The sequence below is a fragment of the Colletotrichum tamarilloi genome, assembly GCF_030869305.1.
Source record: "Colletotrichum tamarilloi strain Tom-12 chromosome Unknown Scaffold_10.1, whole genome shotgun sequence".
In the NCBI taxonomy this organism is placed as follows: Eukaryota; Fungi; Ascomycota; class Sordariomycetes; order Glomerellales; family Glomerellaceae; genus Colletotrichum; species Colletotrichum tamarilloi.
The window spans coordinates 509429-530067 of NW_026849393.1; the positions used below are offsets into that span (position 1 = coordinate 509429).

The 20639-nt window shown below is 54.8% G+C and overlaps 8 protein-coding genes across 8 annotated transcripts; 4 read left to right on the plus strand and 4 right to left on the minus strand.

Annotated features, from left to right (window-relative positions):
• Nucleotides 1-429: 429 nt before the first annotated feature.
• Nucleotides 430-786, plus strand: CTAM01_04326 (uncharacterized protein; the record flags this gene model as incomplete). Its single annotated transcript, XM_060520356.1, has 1 exon — nt 430-786. The coding sequence occupies one exon, from the start codon at nt 430-432 to the stop codon at nt 784-786; it is 357 nt and encodes a 118-aa protein (XP_060385001.1).
• Nucleotides 787-4996: 4210 nt separating this feature from the next.
• Nucleotides 4997-5254, minus strand: CTAM01_04327 (uncharacterized protein; the record flags this gene model as incomplete). Its single annotated transcript, XM_060520357.1, has 1 exon — nt 4997-5254. One exon carries the CDS (start codon nt 5252-5254, stop codon nt 4997-4999), a length of 258 nt encoding a protein of 85 aa, XP_060385002.1.
• A 3140-nt stretch (nt 5255-8394) lies between these two features.
• Nucleotides 8395-8775, minus strand: CTAM01_04328 (uncharacterized protein; the record flags this gene model as incomplete). Its single annotated transcript, XM_060520358.1, has 1 exon — nt 8395-8775. A coding segment is annotated over one exon (381 nt), but the record flags the coding sequence as incomplete, so codon positions are not given.
• A 1205-nt stretch (nt 8776-9980) lies between these two features.
• Nucleotides 9981-10610, minus strand: CTAM01_04329 (uncharacterized protein; the record flags this gene model as incomplete). The annotated part of the gene is made up of 2 exons (XM_060520359.1): nt 9981-10249; nt 10433-10610. The coding sequence occupies 2 exons, from the start codon at nt 10608-10610 to the stop codon at nt 9981-9983; spliced, it is 447 nt and encodes a 148-aa protein (XP_060385004.1).
• Nucleotides 10611-10946: 336 nt separating this feature from the next.
• CTAM01_04330 (NDT80/PhoG like DNA-binding family protein) lies at nt 10947-13226 on the plus strand (the record flags this gene model as incomplete). The annotated part of the gene is made up of 3 exons (XM_060520360.1): nt 10947-11923; nt 11991-12362; nt 12464-13226. Coding segments are annotated over 3 exons (2112 nt in total), but the record flags the coding sequence as incomplete, so codon positions are not given.
• An 869-nt stretch (nt 13227-14095) lies between these two features.
• CTAM01_04331 (uncharacterized protein) lies at nt 14096-14545 on the minus strand (the record flags this gene model as incomplete). Its single annotated transcript, XM_060520361.1, has 1 exon — nt 14096-14545. A coding segment is annotated over one exon (450 nt), but the record flags the coding sequence as incomplete, so codon positions are not given.
• Nucleotides 14546-17339: 2794 nt separating this feature from the next.
• Nucleotides 17340-18277, plus strand: CTAM01_04332 (uncharacterized protein; the record flags this gene model as incomplete). Its single annotated transcript, XM_060520362.1, has 2 exons — nt 17340-17365; nt 17449-18277. The coding sequence occupies 2 exons, from the start codon at nt 17340-17342 to the stop codon at nt 18275-18277; spliced, it is 855 nt and encodes a 284-aa protein (XP_060385007.1).
• An 808-nt stretch (nt 18278-19085) lies between these two features.
• Nucleotides 19086-20552, plus strand: CTAM01_04333 (translation elongation factor Tu; the record flags this gene model as incomplete). Its single annotated transcript, XM_060520363.1, has 3 exons — nt 19086-19260; nt 19322-19350; nt 19419-20552. 3 exons carry the CDS (start codon nt 19086-19088, stop codon nt 20550-20552), a joined length of 1338 nt encoding a protein of 445 aa, XP_060385008.1.
• Nucleotides 20553-20639: the final 87 nt, after the last annotated feature.

Here is a 20639-nt window from a genome sequence, read left to right on the forward strand (position 1 = left end):
CCCGTCGGTTAATGGCCATGGGTGGAAAAGGGGATAATTTCGGTCGTGAATCCACAAACGAGACTTGGAACTTCTTGTTTCTCAAAAACTCCGAGCCATCAATCAGTACGAAGTGCTCCGTATGAGTGACAAAAGCATGCATTTAGATGAGAAAGTGCCATACCACGATGGCGAGCCCCTTGCTGCAGGGAACGTACGGAGGTCGGCCATGGCCGAGTCGTGATTGTGGCTGTCAATGGTCTTGCTGTTTATCTGATGTAGATTCGTGTTTCCCATGTCTACACAGCCCGGTCGAGCCCTGTCAAGTGTTTCGACGTCGAAACACAGACCACCGCCAGACCAAATCAGTCACTCGTCGAGAGTGTCGAAACAGTCCGCCATCGAGTGCCGTGCTCTTTTATCCAGATATACCTCTCCACCGTGAGCAAGATGACGAGAAATCTGGGCGACGGTCGGCAGAAGGTGGTCGTGTCCCTTAGAGAACCAATGAGATGTGCATCGAGCAGCAAAGAGGGCCAAGGCGTGACAGGGCCCGTGAGGGCCGTTAGGGGCTCTATGGTGGACCGACCAGGACGAGGGCTAGTCGGACAAGCAGGCGGCAAGCCATCTGCACATGGTACCCGCTTCAACGAGAGGCGTGACGGGTCCATGCCCGCACGATCTCGCTGGAAATTCGCCGTGAGCCCCCTTGAACACCCCCCGGACCGTTACATCCAGCAAGGGATGCTTCCGCCGCGAACGTTGGTCTGTGACGAGGTCTGCGACTTGGACGGGGACGCTCTCTAGGTGAGGCGCGTCAAGAATAGCGCAGGAATCGTACCAGCTCTAGGCAAGGCCCGTGGATCGCGGATCGAGTTGTGAAAACCCGCAAAGTGTGAGAAAGAGATTGAATATTGGCAGGGAAATGTTTCTTGGACGAGAACCGGGAGAACTCGGCCTTGATAGCTAGCAGTACGAACTGTCGTGGTTTCTCAAATTGTGCCAGGCCCAGGGTAACTTCCGTGCCGTGGCTTTGGTGGCGTGCTTCTAAACGCTCCCGAAGTGGCGGTACAGCAGCAGATGCGATCGACCTTGTAGCCGCGCCGCCGGGGACTGCCAGTGAAGGCGGCTCTCAGGAGAGGATACTCGTACGACAATCATCTTGCGGGATCCCGATGGAGCGTTCCGTATAGGTACTTGGAGTTGTGAGGTAGACGTCGTAATTGCAAGGGGGCCATATGACAGCTCCGGATAACGTGTGTTGAAGCGGTCGGTTAGAGGCGCATACACTTGTCTCTTGACTTTGATGCGAAAGCATGCCGCTTCCAGGTGCGGAACAGAGTAGGCGATAGCCCGTGTTAGGAGCGAATACATTCATATGCAAGCTTTCAAGGCTGAAAAGTTTTTGTAGATAGCACTGCTCGAACAGTGCATTGTTGGTCCTCACTTTCCTCTTCGTGCCTCGATAAACACTGTTTGGAAGGGGGAATAGTTATGCGTAGCAAGCACTATACAAGGTCTCCAGTTGTGAAAAAAGAACAGGCTCGAATGAAGTTGACGTGGTTCCCGCGTCGTACTAGTTGACTGTGCGTCTGTTAGCGCTGTCACTTGCAGGCGTAGCTTAACGGCTTGGATTGTCGGTGCAGAGAGCGTGGACCAGCGGTGTCCACAGTGGCTGACACCTGCTGTCAGGTACTGTCACTTGACGAAGCGCGCGTGAGAGGCGTCATCTAGGCGTTGCACCGGGGGCCCAGGTCGAGCGAGTCGAGGAAGCAGTCTGCAAACGGGAGCTTGAATGGAGGCCGGCGAAGAGGTTGGAGACCAGGGTGACGGGACCAAGACTTAGAGCGGCGGCGGCGGCGGAGGAGGAGAAGCCTAGAGGAGGGCGCGTTACCGCGGCAAATCCGAGTAGAGTTTGTGTCGGGCATGGGACCTAACAAGACGAGGCCGCGGGATGGCAAGGTATCGCAGTCCGGAAGTGTAAAGTGAGATGAGGTTCAAGCTTGGCTGGCAGCGTGCCTCACCCTCACTTTGGAAGGTGACAAGGTATACGAGGCTTCAGATATCGGCCAGTTCGCGCGGAGTTGGAGTCGACTCCAAAAAGCAGTAGATATGGATATCTGTAGAGCAACTCAGAGAGAGACGAAAAGGGCAGAGCGGGGGGCGTTGAACAAGTGCCTTGCGGTGTGATACCTTGTGGCGTGAGTAAGGTATAGTAAGCTATGCGAAAGGACCAAGGCAGTCTGCATACTGAGGCATGGTGGACGAGGTACGTAGGGAAACAGGAGCTAGGAAGAAGGAACCGAATGCAACGGCGCTGGCGAGAGTCGCGATAAACTTTGTTTTGGGTCGAGCCAAACAGAGAGAAGCAGGTGTCCGGCGTACCTGAGAAGGAAACACAAGCGTTTGTCCCCTCGATCCATAGTAGAGTGTGGGCTGTGTGGTACCCGTACGAATACACTATGGCCATAGTGGTGCTGCGTGGGTATGCGTAGCAAAACGAGTTGTGGGGGACGTGGAGAAGGTGACGGTGATGTGCCCTCGATGAGGTGACTTGCTTGAGAGCGGGCTCGAGCAGGCCAGGACACCACCTAGGCTGTGGACGAGGGGTGACGGACGACGGGGGTCCGTCCGCGTGCCGGTCCAGGGTCCTGATCATGATGTCGAAGTTCCCGGCCTCCAGGGGGGTTAATTGGAGGGGAGGCGGCGGGAGGAGAATGTGAGGAGTCGTTGTGCGTAGTGAGGAGGAGCCGTGATCCACAGAGCTTGCTGTCGATAGTCGATAGTGTGCTGCGACGGCAGGGAAGTACGTAGTTGCGCATATGTCCAAGGCAAAGTCGCAAAGAGGGAGGCCGAAATGATCATGTAAAGTACATTTTGGACTTGGATATTGAGCAACAACCGCGAGATGAAGCAGAAGAAGAAAAAGACGGAGGAGAAGGAGGTCCAGTAGGAAAAGTGGGCGGTTGAATGTCAAGGAGACTGGAGTCGAGTCGAGTCGAGCTATTTTTCTCCCTCATTAACAGATTTGGAGACTTTTGACAAAGGGAACGACGTGAAGTGGATGATGGATAACAAGTGGATTGAACCGCTGTGATAGTCCGGCCACAAGATATGCTACATAGTTATCTTGAAGCGCAACTACTTGCTTAACTCTACTTTGATGAGTGGCCGATAGAAAGAGGCGAGGGAATTATTGCAGCCGACGAGAGAGATATGTCTGGATGCGGAGTGCCTCATTCCTCCCATATTTCATTGGAAGGGAAAAAGAAGAAGCAAGGTAGAGGGTTTGAGGAGGTATATGAACATATTCCATTCGTTTTAATATCGCTACTTGCCGACTTCGTACTTACCTTGACCTGAGTGCTTGACCTTGACATCGTTCTGCTTTCCACAAGGTAGGTAGCTACGGCAAGCAGGCGTAGCTGAAATCCATTCAGGAAGGACAACATATGGCATCTCGAATATGGAGATTTTCAGGAGCTTTGGGGCGAGCGTGATGCAATGGATGGCAGGTGCAATTGCAGGTTGAAAATCTCAAAGAGTTAGACAGGCAGGAGCTGCACAATCAGCCCGAGCTTCTGCTTGCGATGCGGACTGAGGACTGTGGAAGGTGGACTCGATGAGAAGGTGGGGTTGGCAGGAGGACCCGTGCGAGTGGAGGTTGAGCATTGGATCTTGACCACACATCAAGAAGGTGAGGTACGTACTGAGCTGGGCAGAAATATGGAAGTGTGGATGGTGAGGCAGGCGTGGCAGGCACGACAGGGCAGCAAGAACAAGGAGAGAAAGTGGGCTGTGGAGCCGGCACAAAGAGGGAAAGGGCGACGATGATTGACCAAGGTGCTGACGGGATTGAATCAGTGCCCCGGCTCTTAAGGCACCTTTAGCCTGGGAAACCCTGCCTGGTATAATTTTGAGTTTTCTAGTCGGTGCGGGTTAATATCGGAACTACGCACTGTAACTGAGCACTGTATTTCTCCAGCGACTCTGCACAAACAATCCACTGAGATACGGGGACATGGCCCCGAAATTGGGGGGTCTTGATGCGCTGCTGGAGTCGCTGACTTGCTGGATTAGGCGCTGGAGAAACCAGTTGGAGACCTGGCGCGCATGGCAGCCTGGGTCCCTGGGTACCTGCCTAGGTAAGGGGTCGGTGAAGAAGTTGAGAGCAGCGTGTCATGATGGTGCTGCGCCGGGGGGCCGGGGGGGCCGTGGCACTGGGGGTTCATCATGGTCGCGATGCTGGATGGAGAATGGCTAAGGTCGGGTGGGGGAGTGTGGTGAGTGGGAGCCTGGCACGCCGCAAGCCGCACGCCTCGGGCTGTCATATATGGATACATACCTTACCTTATGAGAGGAGGGGAGGGGAAAAGAGAGGTCGGGGGTTGTTAGAGAGGGCACGAGGTTGGCACGAGGCATCAACGATGGAGAATGCCATGTCCGTTATTGTTATTGACAAGGCCTTTGAAATGGGAAAGCTGGGAAGGGAACCTCTCCCTCCGGCCGCCGGGGCGGTGCTTCCCTCCTTTCCCCGTCGCTTCCTCCGACCACCCGACCCGATCTTGGAGCAAAATAGAGCAATTACGACGGTAAGGGCCTGTCCTGCCTGCTTGGAGATTGGAGTCAAGAGTCGAGGTCGAGACGTGGATGTGCAACTTCCGAGAGCCAGACCTTACAAGTTACCTACCACAAGGGAGGGAAGGTAAGGTACGGACCATGCTATGCACCTGCCGCTGCAACTGCCACTACCACTGCCACTACCACTGCCACCACGTCCTCGCCAAGGGCAGGGACGACATCCGGGAAGGCGAGGTAGAGGGGCCGAAAGAGAGTTGGCAGGTGCAGATGCCAACCCAGTGTCATTCGACGGGATCCTTCCTTCCCATCAGGTCGCTTCCAAGGCTACCTACACCTCACGGTCAGCTGGGCAAATCTCTGTCAGGAGCGAACCGAAAGGCAAGCGCACCTTACTCGGTGTCTTGCCTACCTTACTTGACGGATACACCCACCTTCTCTACCAAATAAGGCACCTTAGATGGATGCCTGATGAAAGGTTCTTGCTCTCGTTCCCGTCCCTCCTTCCTTCAAAGTTGAGATTCGAGTTCATCTCACCATTGAAGCTGCCCATTGCTCTTTCCTCAGGCACGACCGAGTTCTGAACTTCTGACTGCTGAAGTTTGGTTGTGTCCGTGCTTGGCTCCTGCTCTTTCCATTTTCGGCCTGGGCCTGCTCCGGATTCCGGACCCGTTCCGTATCTCTCTCCCTTGACCATGACCTGGCAAGATTGGCCTGCTCAAGCATTGAGCATAACCAAGGCCTTGATCGTGTCCTGGTCTGCCCGGAAATCCCCCCTCTCCCCCCGACTTTTTCTGGAGTTGCGCCTTTTCTTTGTTCATATTGCTCCGGGATACAAGCTGTGTCTCCGTAGATTAATCATCGGAGGCTTGACAATTCCAACTCGATTCGGCCACCAGGTCTCTTCCTTGTCGACTGAGTGCGGCAATTAGGCCCTCTTGCGCAAAGGCCCGACTCTGCACTGTGTTTCTCGGGGTTTCCTTGGAACAAGGAAATTCGTTATCGATAGTTGCCATCGCTTCAATATCCTTTGGCTGCCGCAATCAATACTTTGCCATACATAGTAACCTCCTTTTCGCACACGGCATCGACATCGGATATTGAGTTACCTAACCCTGGATCAACAATATAGCTCGCTTCTCTCCAATATGTGAGTTGCATTCACTTGCTATTAGGAGAATGGCCAAAATAACAAGGTAAGCCACTCCCGCAAGTTGCAACATACCTTACCTTACTTGGGTACCTAACTTCGTACCTTACGCTGGGCCAAGTACGTAAGCAATTAACTCGATCCCAGACCTTCATCCGCTTCACCTCACCTCGGGGCGTGTGACTTCTACGGTCTACGGATACCCAGGCTCTGAACGTTACCTCCCGCCCTCGTGTCCGCTTCTGTCCTCCACTCTCCGACTTCACGTCGTCACCACCCCCGTGCCACCCCTCGACGTGACCGGACTACGCTCCGATCGCATCTGGCTCGGAGGACGGCGCGAGCGACTCTTCCCTTTCCGCCTCGACATGCAGGAAATCGCATCGGACGGCCTGCTTATCCCTCGGCATCCGTGTGCATCGCCATCTGATGATTGACCGCTTTGGTGCTTGGGTATCGCACCGCACCGCACCCGCACCGTACAGCACCGCATCTCACCTCACCTCGCACACAGTCGCAGTCGCACAGAGGCAGTCAGTTGCTTGGCCCATGTGGCCACCGCTCTGCCAGACCCCAGCCTACTAACGCTTCTTAACAGCCACATTCGTCCGCCGCTGCAGCCGTGGGTCGAAGCTTCTGGGGGCTACTGCAGCCACTGCATACTCTCTGCATGCACCCGGCCGTGATCCCTTCTTTCTTGCGCCCCCAGTATCTGTATGTACGAAGTACAGACGACAGCCTACGAATACAGAGTACTGGCCACCAAGATCAAGACCTGCACCTCGACCGAGACCATTCAGAAGACCAGTAGAGAGCATACATTGCAAGCTAGATGCACATCCACAGCCAGACCGAGCCAAGGTCGTTGTCGAGGCCCACATACCAAACCAGGCCGTTACTGGCGACTGCATGGCATTGTATCCGTACCTTGAATCCTCTGTACCTTGCCGCTCGATGAATGTGCAGTGAGGTCAGGAAGGCAGGCGGTCAGCCGCCCATCACCCGCCCTCGTCCTCATCCTCGTTCTAGTCCCTCCACCACACAACGGCGCCCGGATCCATGTCGGTACGTGGAAGTAGCAGCTCAGGTACCTTGCACAACCGGTCTAACGCCGACAAATGGGAAGCTAGAACGCCCTACCTGACCTTGACTGCTGATGCTTCTGCGTCGGCTGCCGCTGCTACTTGCTCTTCTGCTGCTACGCTACGGCTAAGCTACGCTGCGCTACCCTCGAAGCTCCTCGGGAGCCAGTGCTACTGTGCCGCGGGGCTAACAAGTAGGTAGTGTACCGTTCAAAGTATGTACTGCGTGCGTAAAAGAGTGTGAGGGGCAGGGAAAAGAGATAGGTACACTACTCTCGCGTCTGGTGGTCTCGTCCCGTCTTGTCAAAATAACCAGGACGATGCTGACTATCGCAATTCAGGCCGCCTTCTGATCGTCTCGCATCAACTCGCCTCGTGTCCAAGACCTCTTGCCGTTGATTACCTTGGAGCACGGGAGCCAAGATTACGCGTCTTTCCCGTCTTTTGCTTGATGAGACGGGCTGCCTCTTTTTCTCATATTTCCCAGGGACCCCTTTCTTCGTGTTTGTTTGGAAGAAGGGGGACGGGGTATCCGAGCGCCCCCAATTGTCAAGAGGCAGATATCCGCACCCAGGCTATTCGCGAGAGAAAAGACGCGAGGGGGATTGGCAACAAGTGCAAGAAGAATGCAGCTCTGCAGGTTACCTTGGCGAATAGGTAGTGGCCATTTCGGAAACGGAGATTCAAGCTACCTACCTTACCTTAGGTACGCACAGCTGTCCCAGGTACTTTGGCAGCAGCACGATGCCAATGATGCGATGCGACTGGTTCGTGGGATTCCGGACGCGGCACCTTGGAGCAGTGAATGGGTGGGTTGCGCACCTGCGCGGGCGGCGGGACTACGGGGACAAAAAGAAGAGGGTACGTATCCGTGCTATGTAAGGACAGTACGTACTGCCCCGTGGACAAGCCCGCGGCCGGGTTCTATCAACTGCCATGATGAGGACCGAACCTCAACCCTGCGCCTTTTTGCGGACCCCTGGTCCGGGTGCGGGCACAGACTGTTAGCTTCCCCTTTCAGGAACTTCTCCCACGACCATGCCTGGGCGCCTCCGCATTTGTGCCTCGTTCTATTTTTTGTGTGCTATTTTTTTTTCTCTCTCTTGCGTTTTTTTTGCTTCTTCGTTTCTGTTTCTCTCTGTGCGTTTGTACCTATCTTTGTCTCTTGCCTGGGCTCTCTCTCTCTTCACATCTTGCGGATACTCTTCCAAGTTGTGTGCTGTGGTTTTTTTGGGCCCCCTCCTCTACTTCCTTGACACACCCACATCTTACCACCCCGTCACCCGTGCTCCGAGTGTTTCTCTTGTTCGGATTATTGACAAGTCGTCAACCTTGAACCCTTCCTTTACCTTCGCTTTGTCATAATATTCTCGCAATTCTTGAATCCTCGCAAAAGCCGGACACGAAGAGGAGGAGAAAGGAGGAGTCGGGAGATTACCTTTGGTCCATAGGGTCACTAGCGCCCATGTACCTATGTAAGTCATAACGGATCTCCATATGAGTCTAATCATGCGCAGTGAGGCTTTGAGAGATGCAACCGCAAGCATCGCGAGTCGTGGTCACGCATTCGATATACCATGGATTCAGGCATCTTGACCGACCGGCTCAATTACCTTCCTCTTTCCTCCTCCTTACGGATACACTTGACTTGGTCAAGAAAAGCGATCTCTCTGGTTTCTTGCTTCCTCGGTCTGCGGCCTCTTCCCACCCACACCCCTCGTTTCTTTCCATGTCTCTTCTCTCAGTGAGCAGTGAGCAACGAGGTTGTCTTCCTGACCGACTCGAACCCGGCATGTGCCTGCTCTGGCGCGTCTTGATTCCCGGGAGAGTCATGACACTTGACGGCAGAGCCCGAACAAAAGAAAAGCAGAGTTGCGACACCTGAATGCTTGAACGAACCGCGCCGTTGACAGCCTTGCTTTTGGGGAAACACCCCTCCCCTCCTTCGCCGTTGTTCGGCGAAAAAATAAGGACAGACTCAGAGACATTGCCTCTTGTCTGACCAGCCTGCCAGCAAAAGCCTCAGTCAGGCGCCTGTGTCTATTATATTAACCCTCTCTTAATATTGCCTGCCCACTCCACCATACCCGGACAGGGATGTTGGAACTGGATGTGTGCCCCAAGCGAGTTGAACTCGGCCCCTGGCCTCCAGCAATCTCGTGAACCGATCCCCCCCCCTCTCACCCTCCCTCTCTCTCTCTCTCACTCTCACTTTCGCACTCTCACACCCCCTTCGCCTCTACACCTTTCCACTTCCTGACTTCGTCGGCGTCTCTGCCCAACAGTCTTCTAGAAAAATTGCGGGCCAGTAGCCTACAACAACCGTCGGAGGATTCTCTCTCTAGTCTTCTTATCGAGCGACACCCCCCTCTTCAACCCCTGGACATTTCGCCATGATGCTTCCATTGGTCAAGACGAGGGTCTTGGGGCATATCCAGCCTGCGATTTCTCCTCGAGAGATGCTCCCCCCCGTGCCTCCGTACGATCCATGCCAGGTTCTTCTCCGTCCCTCCATCTCGACAGAGCTACGTACCGCATATGCCACCCTGCTCACCAGGGTCAGTAGTGCCAACCCTGAAGGCTTGCCGTCAACTCTCTTCCATGTCTTTTGCTCCTAGCGATACCAATTTGTGCAAGGGACTTGTCCACGCCTCCGGCAGAAGCGGGGGTGTGCTGGAGGGGAGGAGAGAAAAAGAGTGAGAGAGAGAGAGTGTGTGTGTGCATGTGCGCGCGCGTGTCTTTGAGGGCGACCGAGTGAGAGGGGAGGAAGAGAAACAGAGAGTGAGTGAGTGTGTATGAACGGTACGGTACGGTACGGATAGAGAGAGAAAGTGGGTGTATGCCACTGTCCAACCGGGGCCATTCAACCCGTACGTATCCATGATACCTACGTAGCTATGCATCTTTTTCCTCAGGTATCGTATGTATGTTTATGTGCGGGTGCGGGTAATGAAGACAAGACTGGTCTTGGATGTGCGAATATGCGTCGGCTGGTTCTACTTGTTCGTAAGTGCGTTTGGGCGAATAAGCGTTTTGTGATGCGCTGTTTCTCCATCCCCCCGGAGCTCGCCCGTCATGTTCACTCTGTGGTCTTGCTCACACTAATAACTCACTAAAACTAAGGTAAGGTAAATATTGCGTACCTTTGCTTGGACGGGCCAGTAGTCCGTATGCAAATTCATAAACCAGAGCTACACTACTGCAACAGCAACAAAAGGCCCTGGACCTGGTATCCTGAACTGTGCTCGTTTGCTCTTATCAAACCGTTTCAGTGCCGCCCCTCGTCCTGGGCCCTCGTCGACGACCTTGTCTTCTTTCTTCTCCTCCTCCTCCTCCTCCTCCTCCTCTGCTCCCAGTCTACCAGTCTGCAAGTCTGGGTCTACCACGGCCTGCGTACTGCTGCTTCTGCGTCCTGCGTCCTGCGTGCCCCCTTCCCTTCCCTTCCCCATAGCGCCGCCTTCTAAGAAGGGTATTTCCCTAAACCTGGTCGCCGCTCTGCAGGGCGCATCCATACTCCATCGTCGTAGCTCCATAGCGTGCCTTGTTCTTCCGCTCACCAGATCGCCCGCTCCTCACCTTTCTCCTTCCCAGTATGGTTGCATGCACTGACCGTCCTGTCCAAGAACCCGCCATCACGTTGTACCGGTGACCTTGCCTTTGCCGCTGCCGCTGAAGAAGGCACAGGTCAACGGCCCAGCAGGAGGGACATCCCGTTGAGACATCAACTTGCTGCTCGACTCGACTCCGACTCGACTCGACGCAACCTTGACCTTGAACCTCGACCTTGCCTTGGCTGGCCTCCCCCAGCCCTGCCCCATCATTGTATCCACCCCAGAACAGTGCCGAAGATTTTCATCAGACACCCCCTCCAACATCTACCGTCCTCTTGCGACCCATTCACCCCGTCAGATACAAGTATACATCTCTCCCTGCAACCTTAAACATGACCGTCGTCCGTTGATCCTCAACTTCATCTTTGCATCTTCTGCATCTCTCGAGTCTTCGCCATCACTCCTCGAGATCAAATAACACACTCGCTCATCCTCTCCTTCTCTTTACCAATCCCAACCTCTTTTGGTCAAGACGACTTACATCAACAACGTACATGCCCTTGTTGACTACCCAGCAAGGACCTCGACATATCCTTGTGTAAAGTACACACGGAGACCAGAGACAAAGAAAGAAGAAGAAGAAGCAGAGTGACAGAAGCGCGCTTGGGTCTGGAACAGGACTACAGCGCATCAGAGAGGCATGCTCTAATGTCAACCACGGTCACTTACCCCGTCATGGCAGAGCTGAAAGAGCCGGCACATTCCAATCTTTGGTCGAACTATGGGAGTCCCGTCCAAATGTCGTCTCGATTCAACAACAGCCTGGATTCTGGCCTCGGAGGCCACGCCGCCAACTCACCACACGCGGGACGCCCTAGAAGCACCCACCCGAGTGTAGACCACGGATCTTATCCCTATGGTCGCTACCCTCAAGACGAGCCCGATGCGTACGATAGACATTCGCATCCCAGCTTGACATCCCACCACAGCTTCCCCAATCTCAAGAGACCCTACTCGCAAACCGAACAGCCCCCTTACCAGGAGATTGTCCAGGACCTGAGAGACGATGGCTCCAAACTTACCGTCAACCACGACCACAAGCTGTTGTCGTTCAAGAGGGTACAAGACAAGCACACTATTGTCGACCAGCATGGACGCATGCAGCAGCTGGAGCTTTCTGCTCAGCTGCACGGAATGTTCTTCCTTTCCGAAATGCCAGCCAACAGCACCGATGGTTCCATCCTCCAGCCCGAACTGACCTGTTACCGACGAAACCTCTTCCAGATTAGCGGCTCTCTCATCACCCCACGAGGCCAGCTCTCTGTTATATCCGAGACTGGCGAGACGGTCCCCGTCAGCAACACTGAAGTGACCATCTCTGCCATCGAGTCTGTCGACGGCCACCCCGTCCGACTTATCGTCATCCCCTGGAAGACGCCCCCACCCAACTCTCCCGAGATCACCCAAACCCCGGACCAGGAGCCAGCGTCGCTTCCCCTTATCCCCTTCCAAGAAGACGGTTCGGAATCCGATGGCGAGTATGCCGTTTATCCCATTGGCTGGCGCCGACTGCAGTTCAGAATGTGAGTATCAGCCCGAAACAGGCGCACTTGCGCGCAGACGTGACGAATCTCGGCTGATTTGACAAAGTGCCACCGCAAACAACGGGCGGCGAAAGGAACTCCAGCAACACTTTGTGCTCCACCTCAAGGTTGTCGGGACGTTGGCCAACGGAAGCAAGATTGTGCTTACTGAAGCGACTACCGCGCCTATTGTTGTCCGGGGCCGTAGCCCTCGCAACTTCCAGGCAAGAAAGGAGATTCCCTTGCTAGGATCGAGCGCTGGCTCCAGGGGCCAGGCCTTAGTTGAGACTGGACTGGGTATTGTGGCGGGACCGTTGGCTATCAAGCCGCAGGATGCCAAGGCAAGAGGGTTGGACATGCAGATGCCTCGTTCCGCCTTCACCTTTAACGCAGGAGGGCCCAAGATGCCTGGAGCACCCATGGGAGCCATGAGATCCAAGTAAGCTAAACAACGCCCCCTCCCCCCTTCCATCCAGAGTACATGTCTATCACTTGATCGACATTGTTGCGATACAAAGCCCGGTCACTGACCCATCTTAGCTCATACCCCAACTGGTCCTCCTCGAACTCTGTGCCCGGGATGCCACAACTACCACCAGCTGGCTCAGCAAGCTACCCCGCTACGACAATGGGAGAATCTTACCATAAGGTTGCTCTGCCGGGAAGTGCAAGCTTCGGTGGAGAGGCCCATGATATGCCTTTGCAAACGTCGATGCCTTCCGTTCAGCTTTCCCTGGTTGCCAACGAACAGCAACAGCCTCCGATCAGGACACAATACGCTTATGTGCAAAGCACAACTGCTCCGCCACCACTATCAGTATCGGCCACGGCAATGGCATCGAGCTCAGACAACGCGCTCAACGTGCCCAGATACGTCGATAACCCTCGACCTACCAAGAGCCCCAGGCATGCAAGCCAGCCTTCCATCGGGTCAATGTCTCATCACGAGGCATCCCCGGAGTACCGGTACGGCTCGTCGTACGGAGCAGTGGGCAACAACCCCAGCGATATTGCACCGCCATCCTACAAGGCTGAAGCCCCCGCGTCACACTCCAACCCATCTCGAGACTACTATCCGCCCTCGAGTTCATGGACGACAACAGCTGGAGAGCCTACCTCGACTGTTGCGTACAGCAGCAGTGAGGCAAGGCCGTACGGCTTCCCTGAACAGTACTCGAGCGGAGGCTCTGCGCCAACCACCAAGCAGGAGCATGCTCCCGCTCCTCCAGCCCCTGGGTCATACAGCAGCGCCCACCGGGGATCGTTTGATGGCATGAACCATTATTCCTGGAACACTAATTAGCTGCGAGAATTACTGATTGGCGGCTGGGTCACGCCACTTGTCTCCAAACATGAGGGGCAATAATAGGTCGGGCCGAACGATGCTTGAGTTGAGCGAAGCAAGATTTGAGGGCCGAACTTGTTTCCGCGCCTGGCACAAAAGCCCTGACTGTGTACCACTAAAACTTCAATTCGTGGCCAGAAGAGTGATTGCGGTTCCGATTCGACTTTTTATCTCCAAGTACCTAGGCGCGATATTTCGATTCTGGAGCGCTGTCGAGGCGGGGGATTCACACCGATTGAAATACGGCATATCCCGCGGTAAAGGAGGTTTCCCTCTGGCGGTTGCCATTTTTGGCTCTGCTCGGCATGGGCGTGGTTTGTTTACAAGGTCTCATGACAGACCGGACCCGAGCATAATTTGGGTAGGCGCAGCAACGACATGGTCGAGATCGGCGTCAAGAGACGGGCATTGTCTGGGTGGCTGGGCATTTCGATACCACACGGAAGATAGCATTGACGTCGAATGCTCCGGCCGGACGCTTCTATCACCGGCTCCGGGCCGTGCTGCGACATTGTGTGGGCGGGTTACTTAACGATATGTATGGTATTTCTTGGTTTTTGTTAAGCGCCGGGTACCGGACGGGGAAAGCAATGAAAGGCATTGTGGTCTTTACTCGGCATCCTTGCTCCCGAATGCGCCAACGTTGGCAAATTGAGTTGCCTGTGAGAAGGAAAGGGTATTGGGGAAAGGAAAAAGGACAAAGCCACAAAGGGCTCAGCCTCGAGGATGGGACGACGTCCAAAGTGAGATGGTCCTGAGCTTGGTAGCCTTGTCCCAACCATGTGGTTGGGTCCCGCCACCCACACCTCGGAGAGAGTTCGTCTGATTTACCCGGGGCGGAACCAAAGGTTGGGTCCTGGCATGGGAAGGCACCGGCGGTGTGGAAAAGGATGGCGGTTGAGTGCTGGTTGGCTGGACGTCCGCCCGACGTGGTAGCGTTCCTTCTGTGCGTGGTTTCTCGGACTCTTGATGAAGATTTTTTGTGATTTTGATTTGCTGAAGAATGAGGAAAGAGATGGTTTCGTGGAGGAAGGGAGAGAGAAGAGAGAGAGAAGGAATAGCAAGAGAGAGTGCAAGAGGCGAGAAAATAGGCCAGAAAATGCGCAAGCAAGCAAATAGGCAATGAATAAGCATCCATTCCAGCCCCAAAACCCTAGCTTGACTCTCTTCTCATCCAGGTTCTGGTGTCTGATTGGGGATAACCTCCCCAGAGCTCGTATTCGAACTAAATTTGGTGGTTCACAATGAGCAGAGAGACGGATACGGGCACCGGGCACCGGGCACGCGGGTCATTTATGTGTTTGGTCCACCGAGTCAAGCTGCCTCGACTGTTGGTGCACGACGGACGCATACACACATGGGAAATCAGCCACCGACTTTGCTTGGGTCGGATTGGGACCTTTGACCTCTCCACCCCCTTCTTCCCAGAAGTCACCTACTTAGTTGTATGAGGTGTCTGACCATCTCTTTTCATATTTTGCGGAGGGGAGATTACCACCACCACCACCACCACCGTCCGGCGGCGTTCTACGATCCCACGTCCCACACACACGGCGCGGTCACGATCACACCTTGGCCAGTAGCACTTTCACCGTTGGTCCGTTACGCACGAGTCTAAGGTAGAGGCGCGGGCGGGCCACTGCGGCAGGCCCGCTCAGCTGGGAGTTTGCGATGCCAATAGTGTGATGGGGGGAGGGGGGTCCTAGTGGTGCGTTGGCGCTGGTGCTTGGGATAGGACGGAATGGGTGCGCTTTGGGCGGAAAGATACTGCTTTTGCTTGCCTTGTGCTTTTGTTGTATTTGTTATGACTTTTGATTTGATCCGGTTTTTTTATGTCGTACAGCGCATGTGAGGGAGGAAAGAAGCTGTAGAATGCTGCCGGCTTGGCGAATGAAGAACAGAAATATGGAGAGAGAGAGAGAGAGAGAGAGAGAGAGAGAGAGAGAGAGAGAGAGAGAGAGAGAGAGAAAGACAGAAAGATAGGGAGGGAGGGAGCCCAGAAGGAAGAGAATACGAATGGGTTTGGTTTCCTGTCACTTTGGTCCGAACACTCTAGCCCCGAATCCTTCGTGATGAGAATCCACAGAGACTTGACCGCTTTGAGAGAAGAGAGAGCAAGAAAAAGAGAGGTACTTTTGGTGGGATGTTTGTTGGATCCTTTTCGGTTTTCCATGGAGTCGTATTCTTTGACGTTAGCCCACCACCATCAAACCAATACTACATACCAAATGCTGTGATACGCTGGAATTAGGTAGGTACTGTGGTAGGTAAGGTATCTTGTCAATTTTCACTTACGCAACCCACGTAAACCCACGCAAACGCAAACGCAGGGCGAAGAACGCGGGTGATGCCCGGTTCGGGCCTCTTGCTGGGAGGGCTTACGTTCAGCCTACCGCTGGGCCGCGTGGGATCCTCGTGAAGTGTGTGGGTGCGCGCGTGCCGTTTCATGCATGCATGTACGGACGCGGCGCAAGTGTACGGATAGGCTGGGCAAGCTGGCAGTAGGATTGGGATGCGTCGCTGAGGAAGGAGGAGGAGGGCATGGAAATGGAACTGCAACTGCTGGGGCGGAGATGTACCGGATACTAGATATGACAGGCGTACGCAATGGAAGGAGCAGGAGGGGGGATGGTTGGTAGCATGGTGTGGGGACCCGAGCAGCTGGGTAGGAATGACGATGATCCTCCCCCCCCCCCCCCCTCTACCTGCCTAGCTTGCTAGCATAGGAACGGGGAATGATAAGTTGACTACGAGAGTGAGAGCGAGAACAACCTATGCGAATGGAAGTATCCGTAGGTACGTAGAGAGAGAGGGAGGGGCAGAGGTGGAAGACTCCGCTGGCGCGTTTACACTACTTTCCCACGTTGTTTGAACCCAGGCCGGCCCGCCTTTTCATCCCACCCCTTGCTTTGCCCACGTTATGTTTCCGACTGTCATTTCCCCCCCCCTTCTCCCACGGTGTGTTTGTACATACATCAAAACTCCACACCTCCTTGTTCGGTGGCTTGCTGGGGAGGGGGGACTGGTTGACGAGCTGACGGCGGACACTGGGCAGGAAGTTTTGATACCCCCTCACCCGGGTTGAGAGGGCTGTCATGTTTTGTATTGAGGAGGTGTTAATAGAGGTCAGACAGATGTCTGGGATGGAGGGGGGAGAGAAGGATAAGAAATGTAAGAACTTTAAGAAGAGATGTGTGGTTTTGACGTACTATGTGCTAAACGGGTGGGGTTTGCACGGTGAGATTGTTCGATAAGTACCTTTGTGGGGTGGAAGAGAGATTCATTGGAATTGCTTGACAAATGACCCGAGGTGGTTGATGCATTGACGACTAACAGAGGAAAAGAGGATTGTGGTATCCGCATTTAGCTACCCAAATATTTAACTATCAACAAGTTCAAGAAGCTTCGTTGTAATGCGAAGAGACGACCGACGGCAGTGGCTTGACCCGGTAAAGATGCAGCGTCAATCATTGATCTTGAGCCGTAAAGCAAAGTGACCGCCCACTTGCATAGGTTACAACTCCATTCGATATCTGGCTTGTACTCCGTATTCGCACTTGCTCGCAAGTCTTTGAAAACATTGTGTCTGGAGCGAAGCCCGTTCCTCATGTTCACTTGTCGCACCCATTTGTATGAGTACATTGCATCTCTTCTACCTCAGGTAGGTAGGTAAGGTACCTTACGGTAGTGGTAGGACCTCACGACTCGCGATAAGATAAGGTTCGACGCTCCCACTTTAGCGAGCGAAAATCTCAATTGAACGGCTCCGCGGTCGGGCGAAATTCCACCGGTCAGCCCGCCCGCCGTTCATCACATTGCAACCTTCCGTCCCGTGCTCAGAACTCCACATAGCACCCGGTGTCACTGTGAAGTTGCTCTCTCGTCCGTTTTCTGTCTTCAGCTTTGCACGGGGACTCGGCGATCGAAATTACGGCCGGGTGGGTTACAATTCACTCGCTCGCTCTCTCTCTCATCGTATTCACTCGTCTGGCGCCACAACGTCACAACGTCCCAGAGCACCTTTCCGGTGCCGTCTTACCTGACAACCTCCTCCACGACGAATACGCAGCCATGTTTGAGCTTCCTGACGCAAAGAGGTGAGGCGCAACCATTACCTCTCCTGTGACCCCCTCCCCCCCTGCGCCTGCAGCAGCGCTGATCAGAACTTGGCACGAAACAGAGTCCGGCGAGAAGACCTCGGGGAGTCGTCCGACGATGAAGGAGCGGACCACGACGAGCAGCAAAATGCGGACCTCCTGGCGAAGCTGCATGCCCGTATGGCGGGCATGCTCGACCTAGGCGACGACGCCGACGCCGACCAGACTTCGACAGAAACGACCGAGCAACCAGCAGCAGCGACGACGGACGGAGAAACGGGCAAAGATGCCGGCGGCGGAGACGATGAGCCCGAAGAGTTTGAGTTCCGCCTCTTCACCACGTCGAACCCGGCAACAAAGATTGCGCTGATCGACGAGGACGAGCGCGCGATGGCGGGCGATGGAGCCATGATTCGCAAGAGGCCGCTGTCGTACTACATCGCCGGGGAGCCGACGCCCGAAGTGAAGGCGGAGCTCGCTTTCGCGGCGGTGTCGGGCGAGGAGGTTCTTGAGAGGGCGCAGAGGCGGTGGTGGGGGATGGAGCAGCCTTGGCGGGTGAAGACGATTCCCGGTACCAGGGTATCGTCAAAGGGAACAGCAGGAACAGCAGCAGCAGGAGGAGATGCTGGGAAGACAAAGGAGGAGGCAGACGCGGCGGCGGCGAGGAGGAGGCGGCCTGGGAAGAAGAAGCGTCTTGCGATACGGGTTAAGCAGCGGGAGAGGGTGAAGAAGGCCGAGGAGCTGGAGAAGTTCAAGGCCGGTAAGGAGGAGGCGCTGAAGGAGAAGAAGAAGAGGCTGAATCGGTTGAAGAAGCTAAGGAAGAGGGCCAAGGCGAAGGAGGGGAAGAATGGGGGCGGCGAGGGTGGTGGTGATGGTGGTGAGTCGGGATCTGGATCTGACGGTGATGAGTGATGTATCTACATGACTATCTGCGGTATGGAACTATTAGCCAGATCGACAAGAAAGTGCTCTGGTAGATGTTTCACCATTGCAGAGGGAATTAACAGAGTCTATCTGAGAGAGCACGCGAGAAAGGTATCCCACACGTGATATCTGTGGACGTTCTCTTCCTTTCATATCTACAAAATATCCATCACGGTTGGATCTTGAGGCGGAAGAGCTCTTTGAATCATGGCATATAGCAGAAGTGCAATGCTTCAGAGCGCTAAAACTCCAATATGTGACCTACGAGATTCACTAGCAGAAGCAAATTGTGGATGCCCATGGCGACACCATCGACTGCCAACAAACGTCAACTTAAGAAAACAATTATCTAAATTGAGGCTCTTTGGTTCCCCAATACCTTCCGGCGAAATTCTTCAAAGGTCTATCAAGTCCACCCTCTGCATGACGTGCAAGACTTACTATGTGCCCCAGCCAGTCAAGACTCGCGCATTACCGGAGCAGCACTCAAGGAGGCGACGCGACGTGAATGGCTCGCGAGGTGGGGCCGGGGAGAGCACTGACATACCGGCCCGCCAATGGATGCAGGAGCTCCAGCAGAGAGCTCCCCGTCTTTTCTGGTCGAAAAGGAATGTCCCGGCAGCAAAAAATTTCGAGGACGCCGACTCCCATCAGACGATACCTCATCAACCTCCTTCCCCCCCTACCTCACCATCACAAAAGCCGTTGTCGACAACGAGCAATTCCATCGTCCATCTCCTCTCTGTTCCTTCTTCTCTCTTTCTACTGTACTATTTAATACCCACAGCCTGCCAAAATGTCCGCCTCTCTGAGATCCGTTGCGCCGTTCTTCCGGACGGCGCGCGCCTCGCTGCGCCAGGGCAACGTTAGCCCCCTTCAGGCCGCTCTGAAGAGACAGAACGTCTCTCCCATCCTCAACGTCTACCGCACATACGCCGTCTACGAGCGGACAAAGCCTCACGTCAACATTGGTATGGGCACCTGGACGATCAATGCGTGGGAAATGTAGCTAATCTGGGGGAACCTCTACAGGTACTATTGGCCACGTCGATCACGGAAAGGTACATATCAAGCAAGATCCGAGAGGATTGTGCCAATGCGCGATAAATACTGACCAAACTCCCAACAGACCACTCTGTCCGCCGCCATCACCAAGAGACAGGCCGAGAAGGGCCTTGCCAACTTCCTCGAGTATGGTGCCATTGACAAGGCTCCTGAGGAGCGCAAGCGTGGTATCACCATCTCTACTGCCCACATCGAGTACTCGACCGACAACCGCCACTACTCCCACGTCGACTGCCCTGGTCACGCCGATTACATCAAGAACATGATTACTGGTGCCGCCAACATGGACGGTGCCATCATCGTCGTTGCCGCCTCCGACGGTCAGATGCCCCAGACCCGTGAGCACTTGCTGCTTGCCCGCCAGGTCGGTGTCCAGAAGATTGTCGTCTTCGTCAACAAGGTCGACGCCATCGACGACCCCGAGATGTTGGAGCTCGTCGAGATGGAGATGCGTGAGCTGCTCAGCACCTACGGCTTCGAGGGTGACGAGACCCCCGTCATCATGGGTTCCGCCCTCATGGCCATGCAGAACCAGAGACCCGAGATTGGTCAGGAGAAGATTGATGAGCTGCTCAAGGCCGTCGACGAGTGGATCCCTACCCCTACCCGTGACCTCGAGAAGCCATTCCTCATGTCCGTTGAGGATGTCTTCTCCATCTCTGGCCGTGGTACCGTCGTTTCCGGCCGTGTCGAGCGTGGTCTCCTGAAGAAGGATACCGAAGTCGAGATTGTCGGCAAGGGTGACCAGATCATCAAGTCCAAGGTCACCGATATCGAGACCTTCAAGAAGTCTTGCGAAGAGTCCCGTGCTGGTGACAACTCCGGTCTTCTTCTCCGTGGTATCAAGCGCGAGGATATCAGCCGTGGTATGGTCGTCTGCAAGCCTGGCACCGTCAAGGCCCACTCCAGCTTCCTCGTCTCCCTCTACGTCCTGTCCAAGGATGAGGGTGGCCGCCACACCGGTTTCCACGAGAACTACAAGCCCCAGATGTACCTCCGTACTGCCGACGAGTCCGTCACCCTCACCTTCCCCGAGGGAACCGAGGACGCCAAGAACAAGATGGTCATGCCCGGTGACAATGTCGAGATGGTTGCTCAGCTGCACCACCCCTCTGCTGTCGAGGTTGGCCAGCGCTTCAACGTCCGTGAGGGTGGACGCACCGTCGCCACTGGTCTCATCACCCGTATCCTGAAATAAGGGATACTCGCCGAAAAATATCTCAAAACTACGTGAAACGGCACCCAGAAACACAACTTCCCCGACATGAAATGGGAACCCGGATGG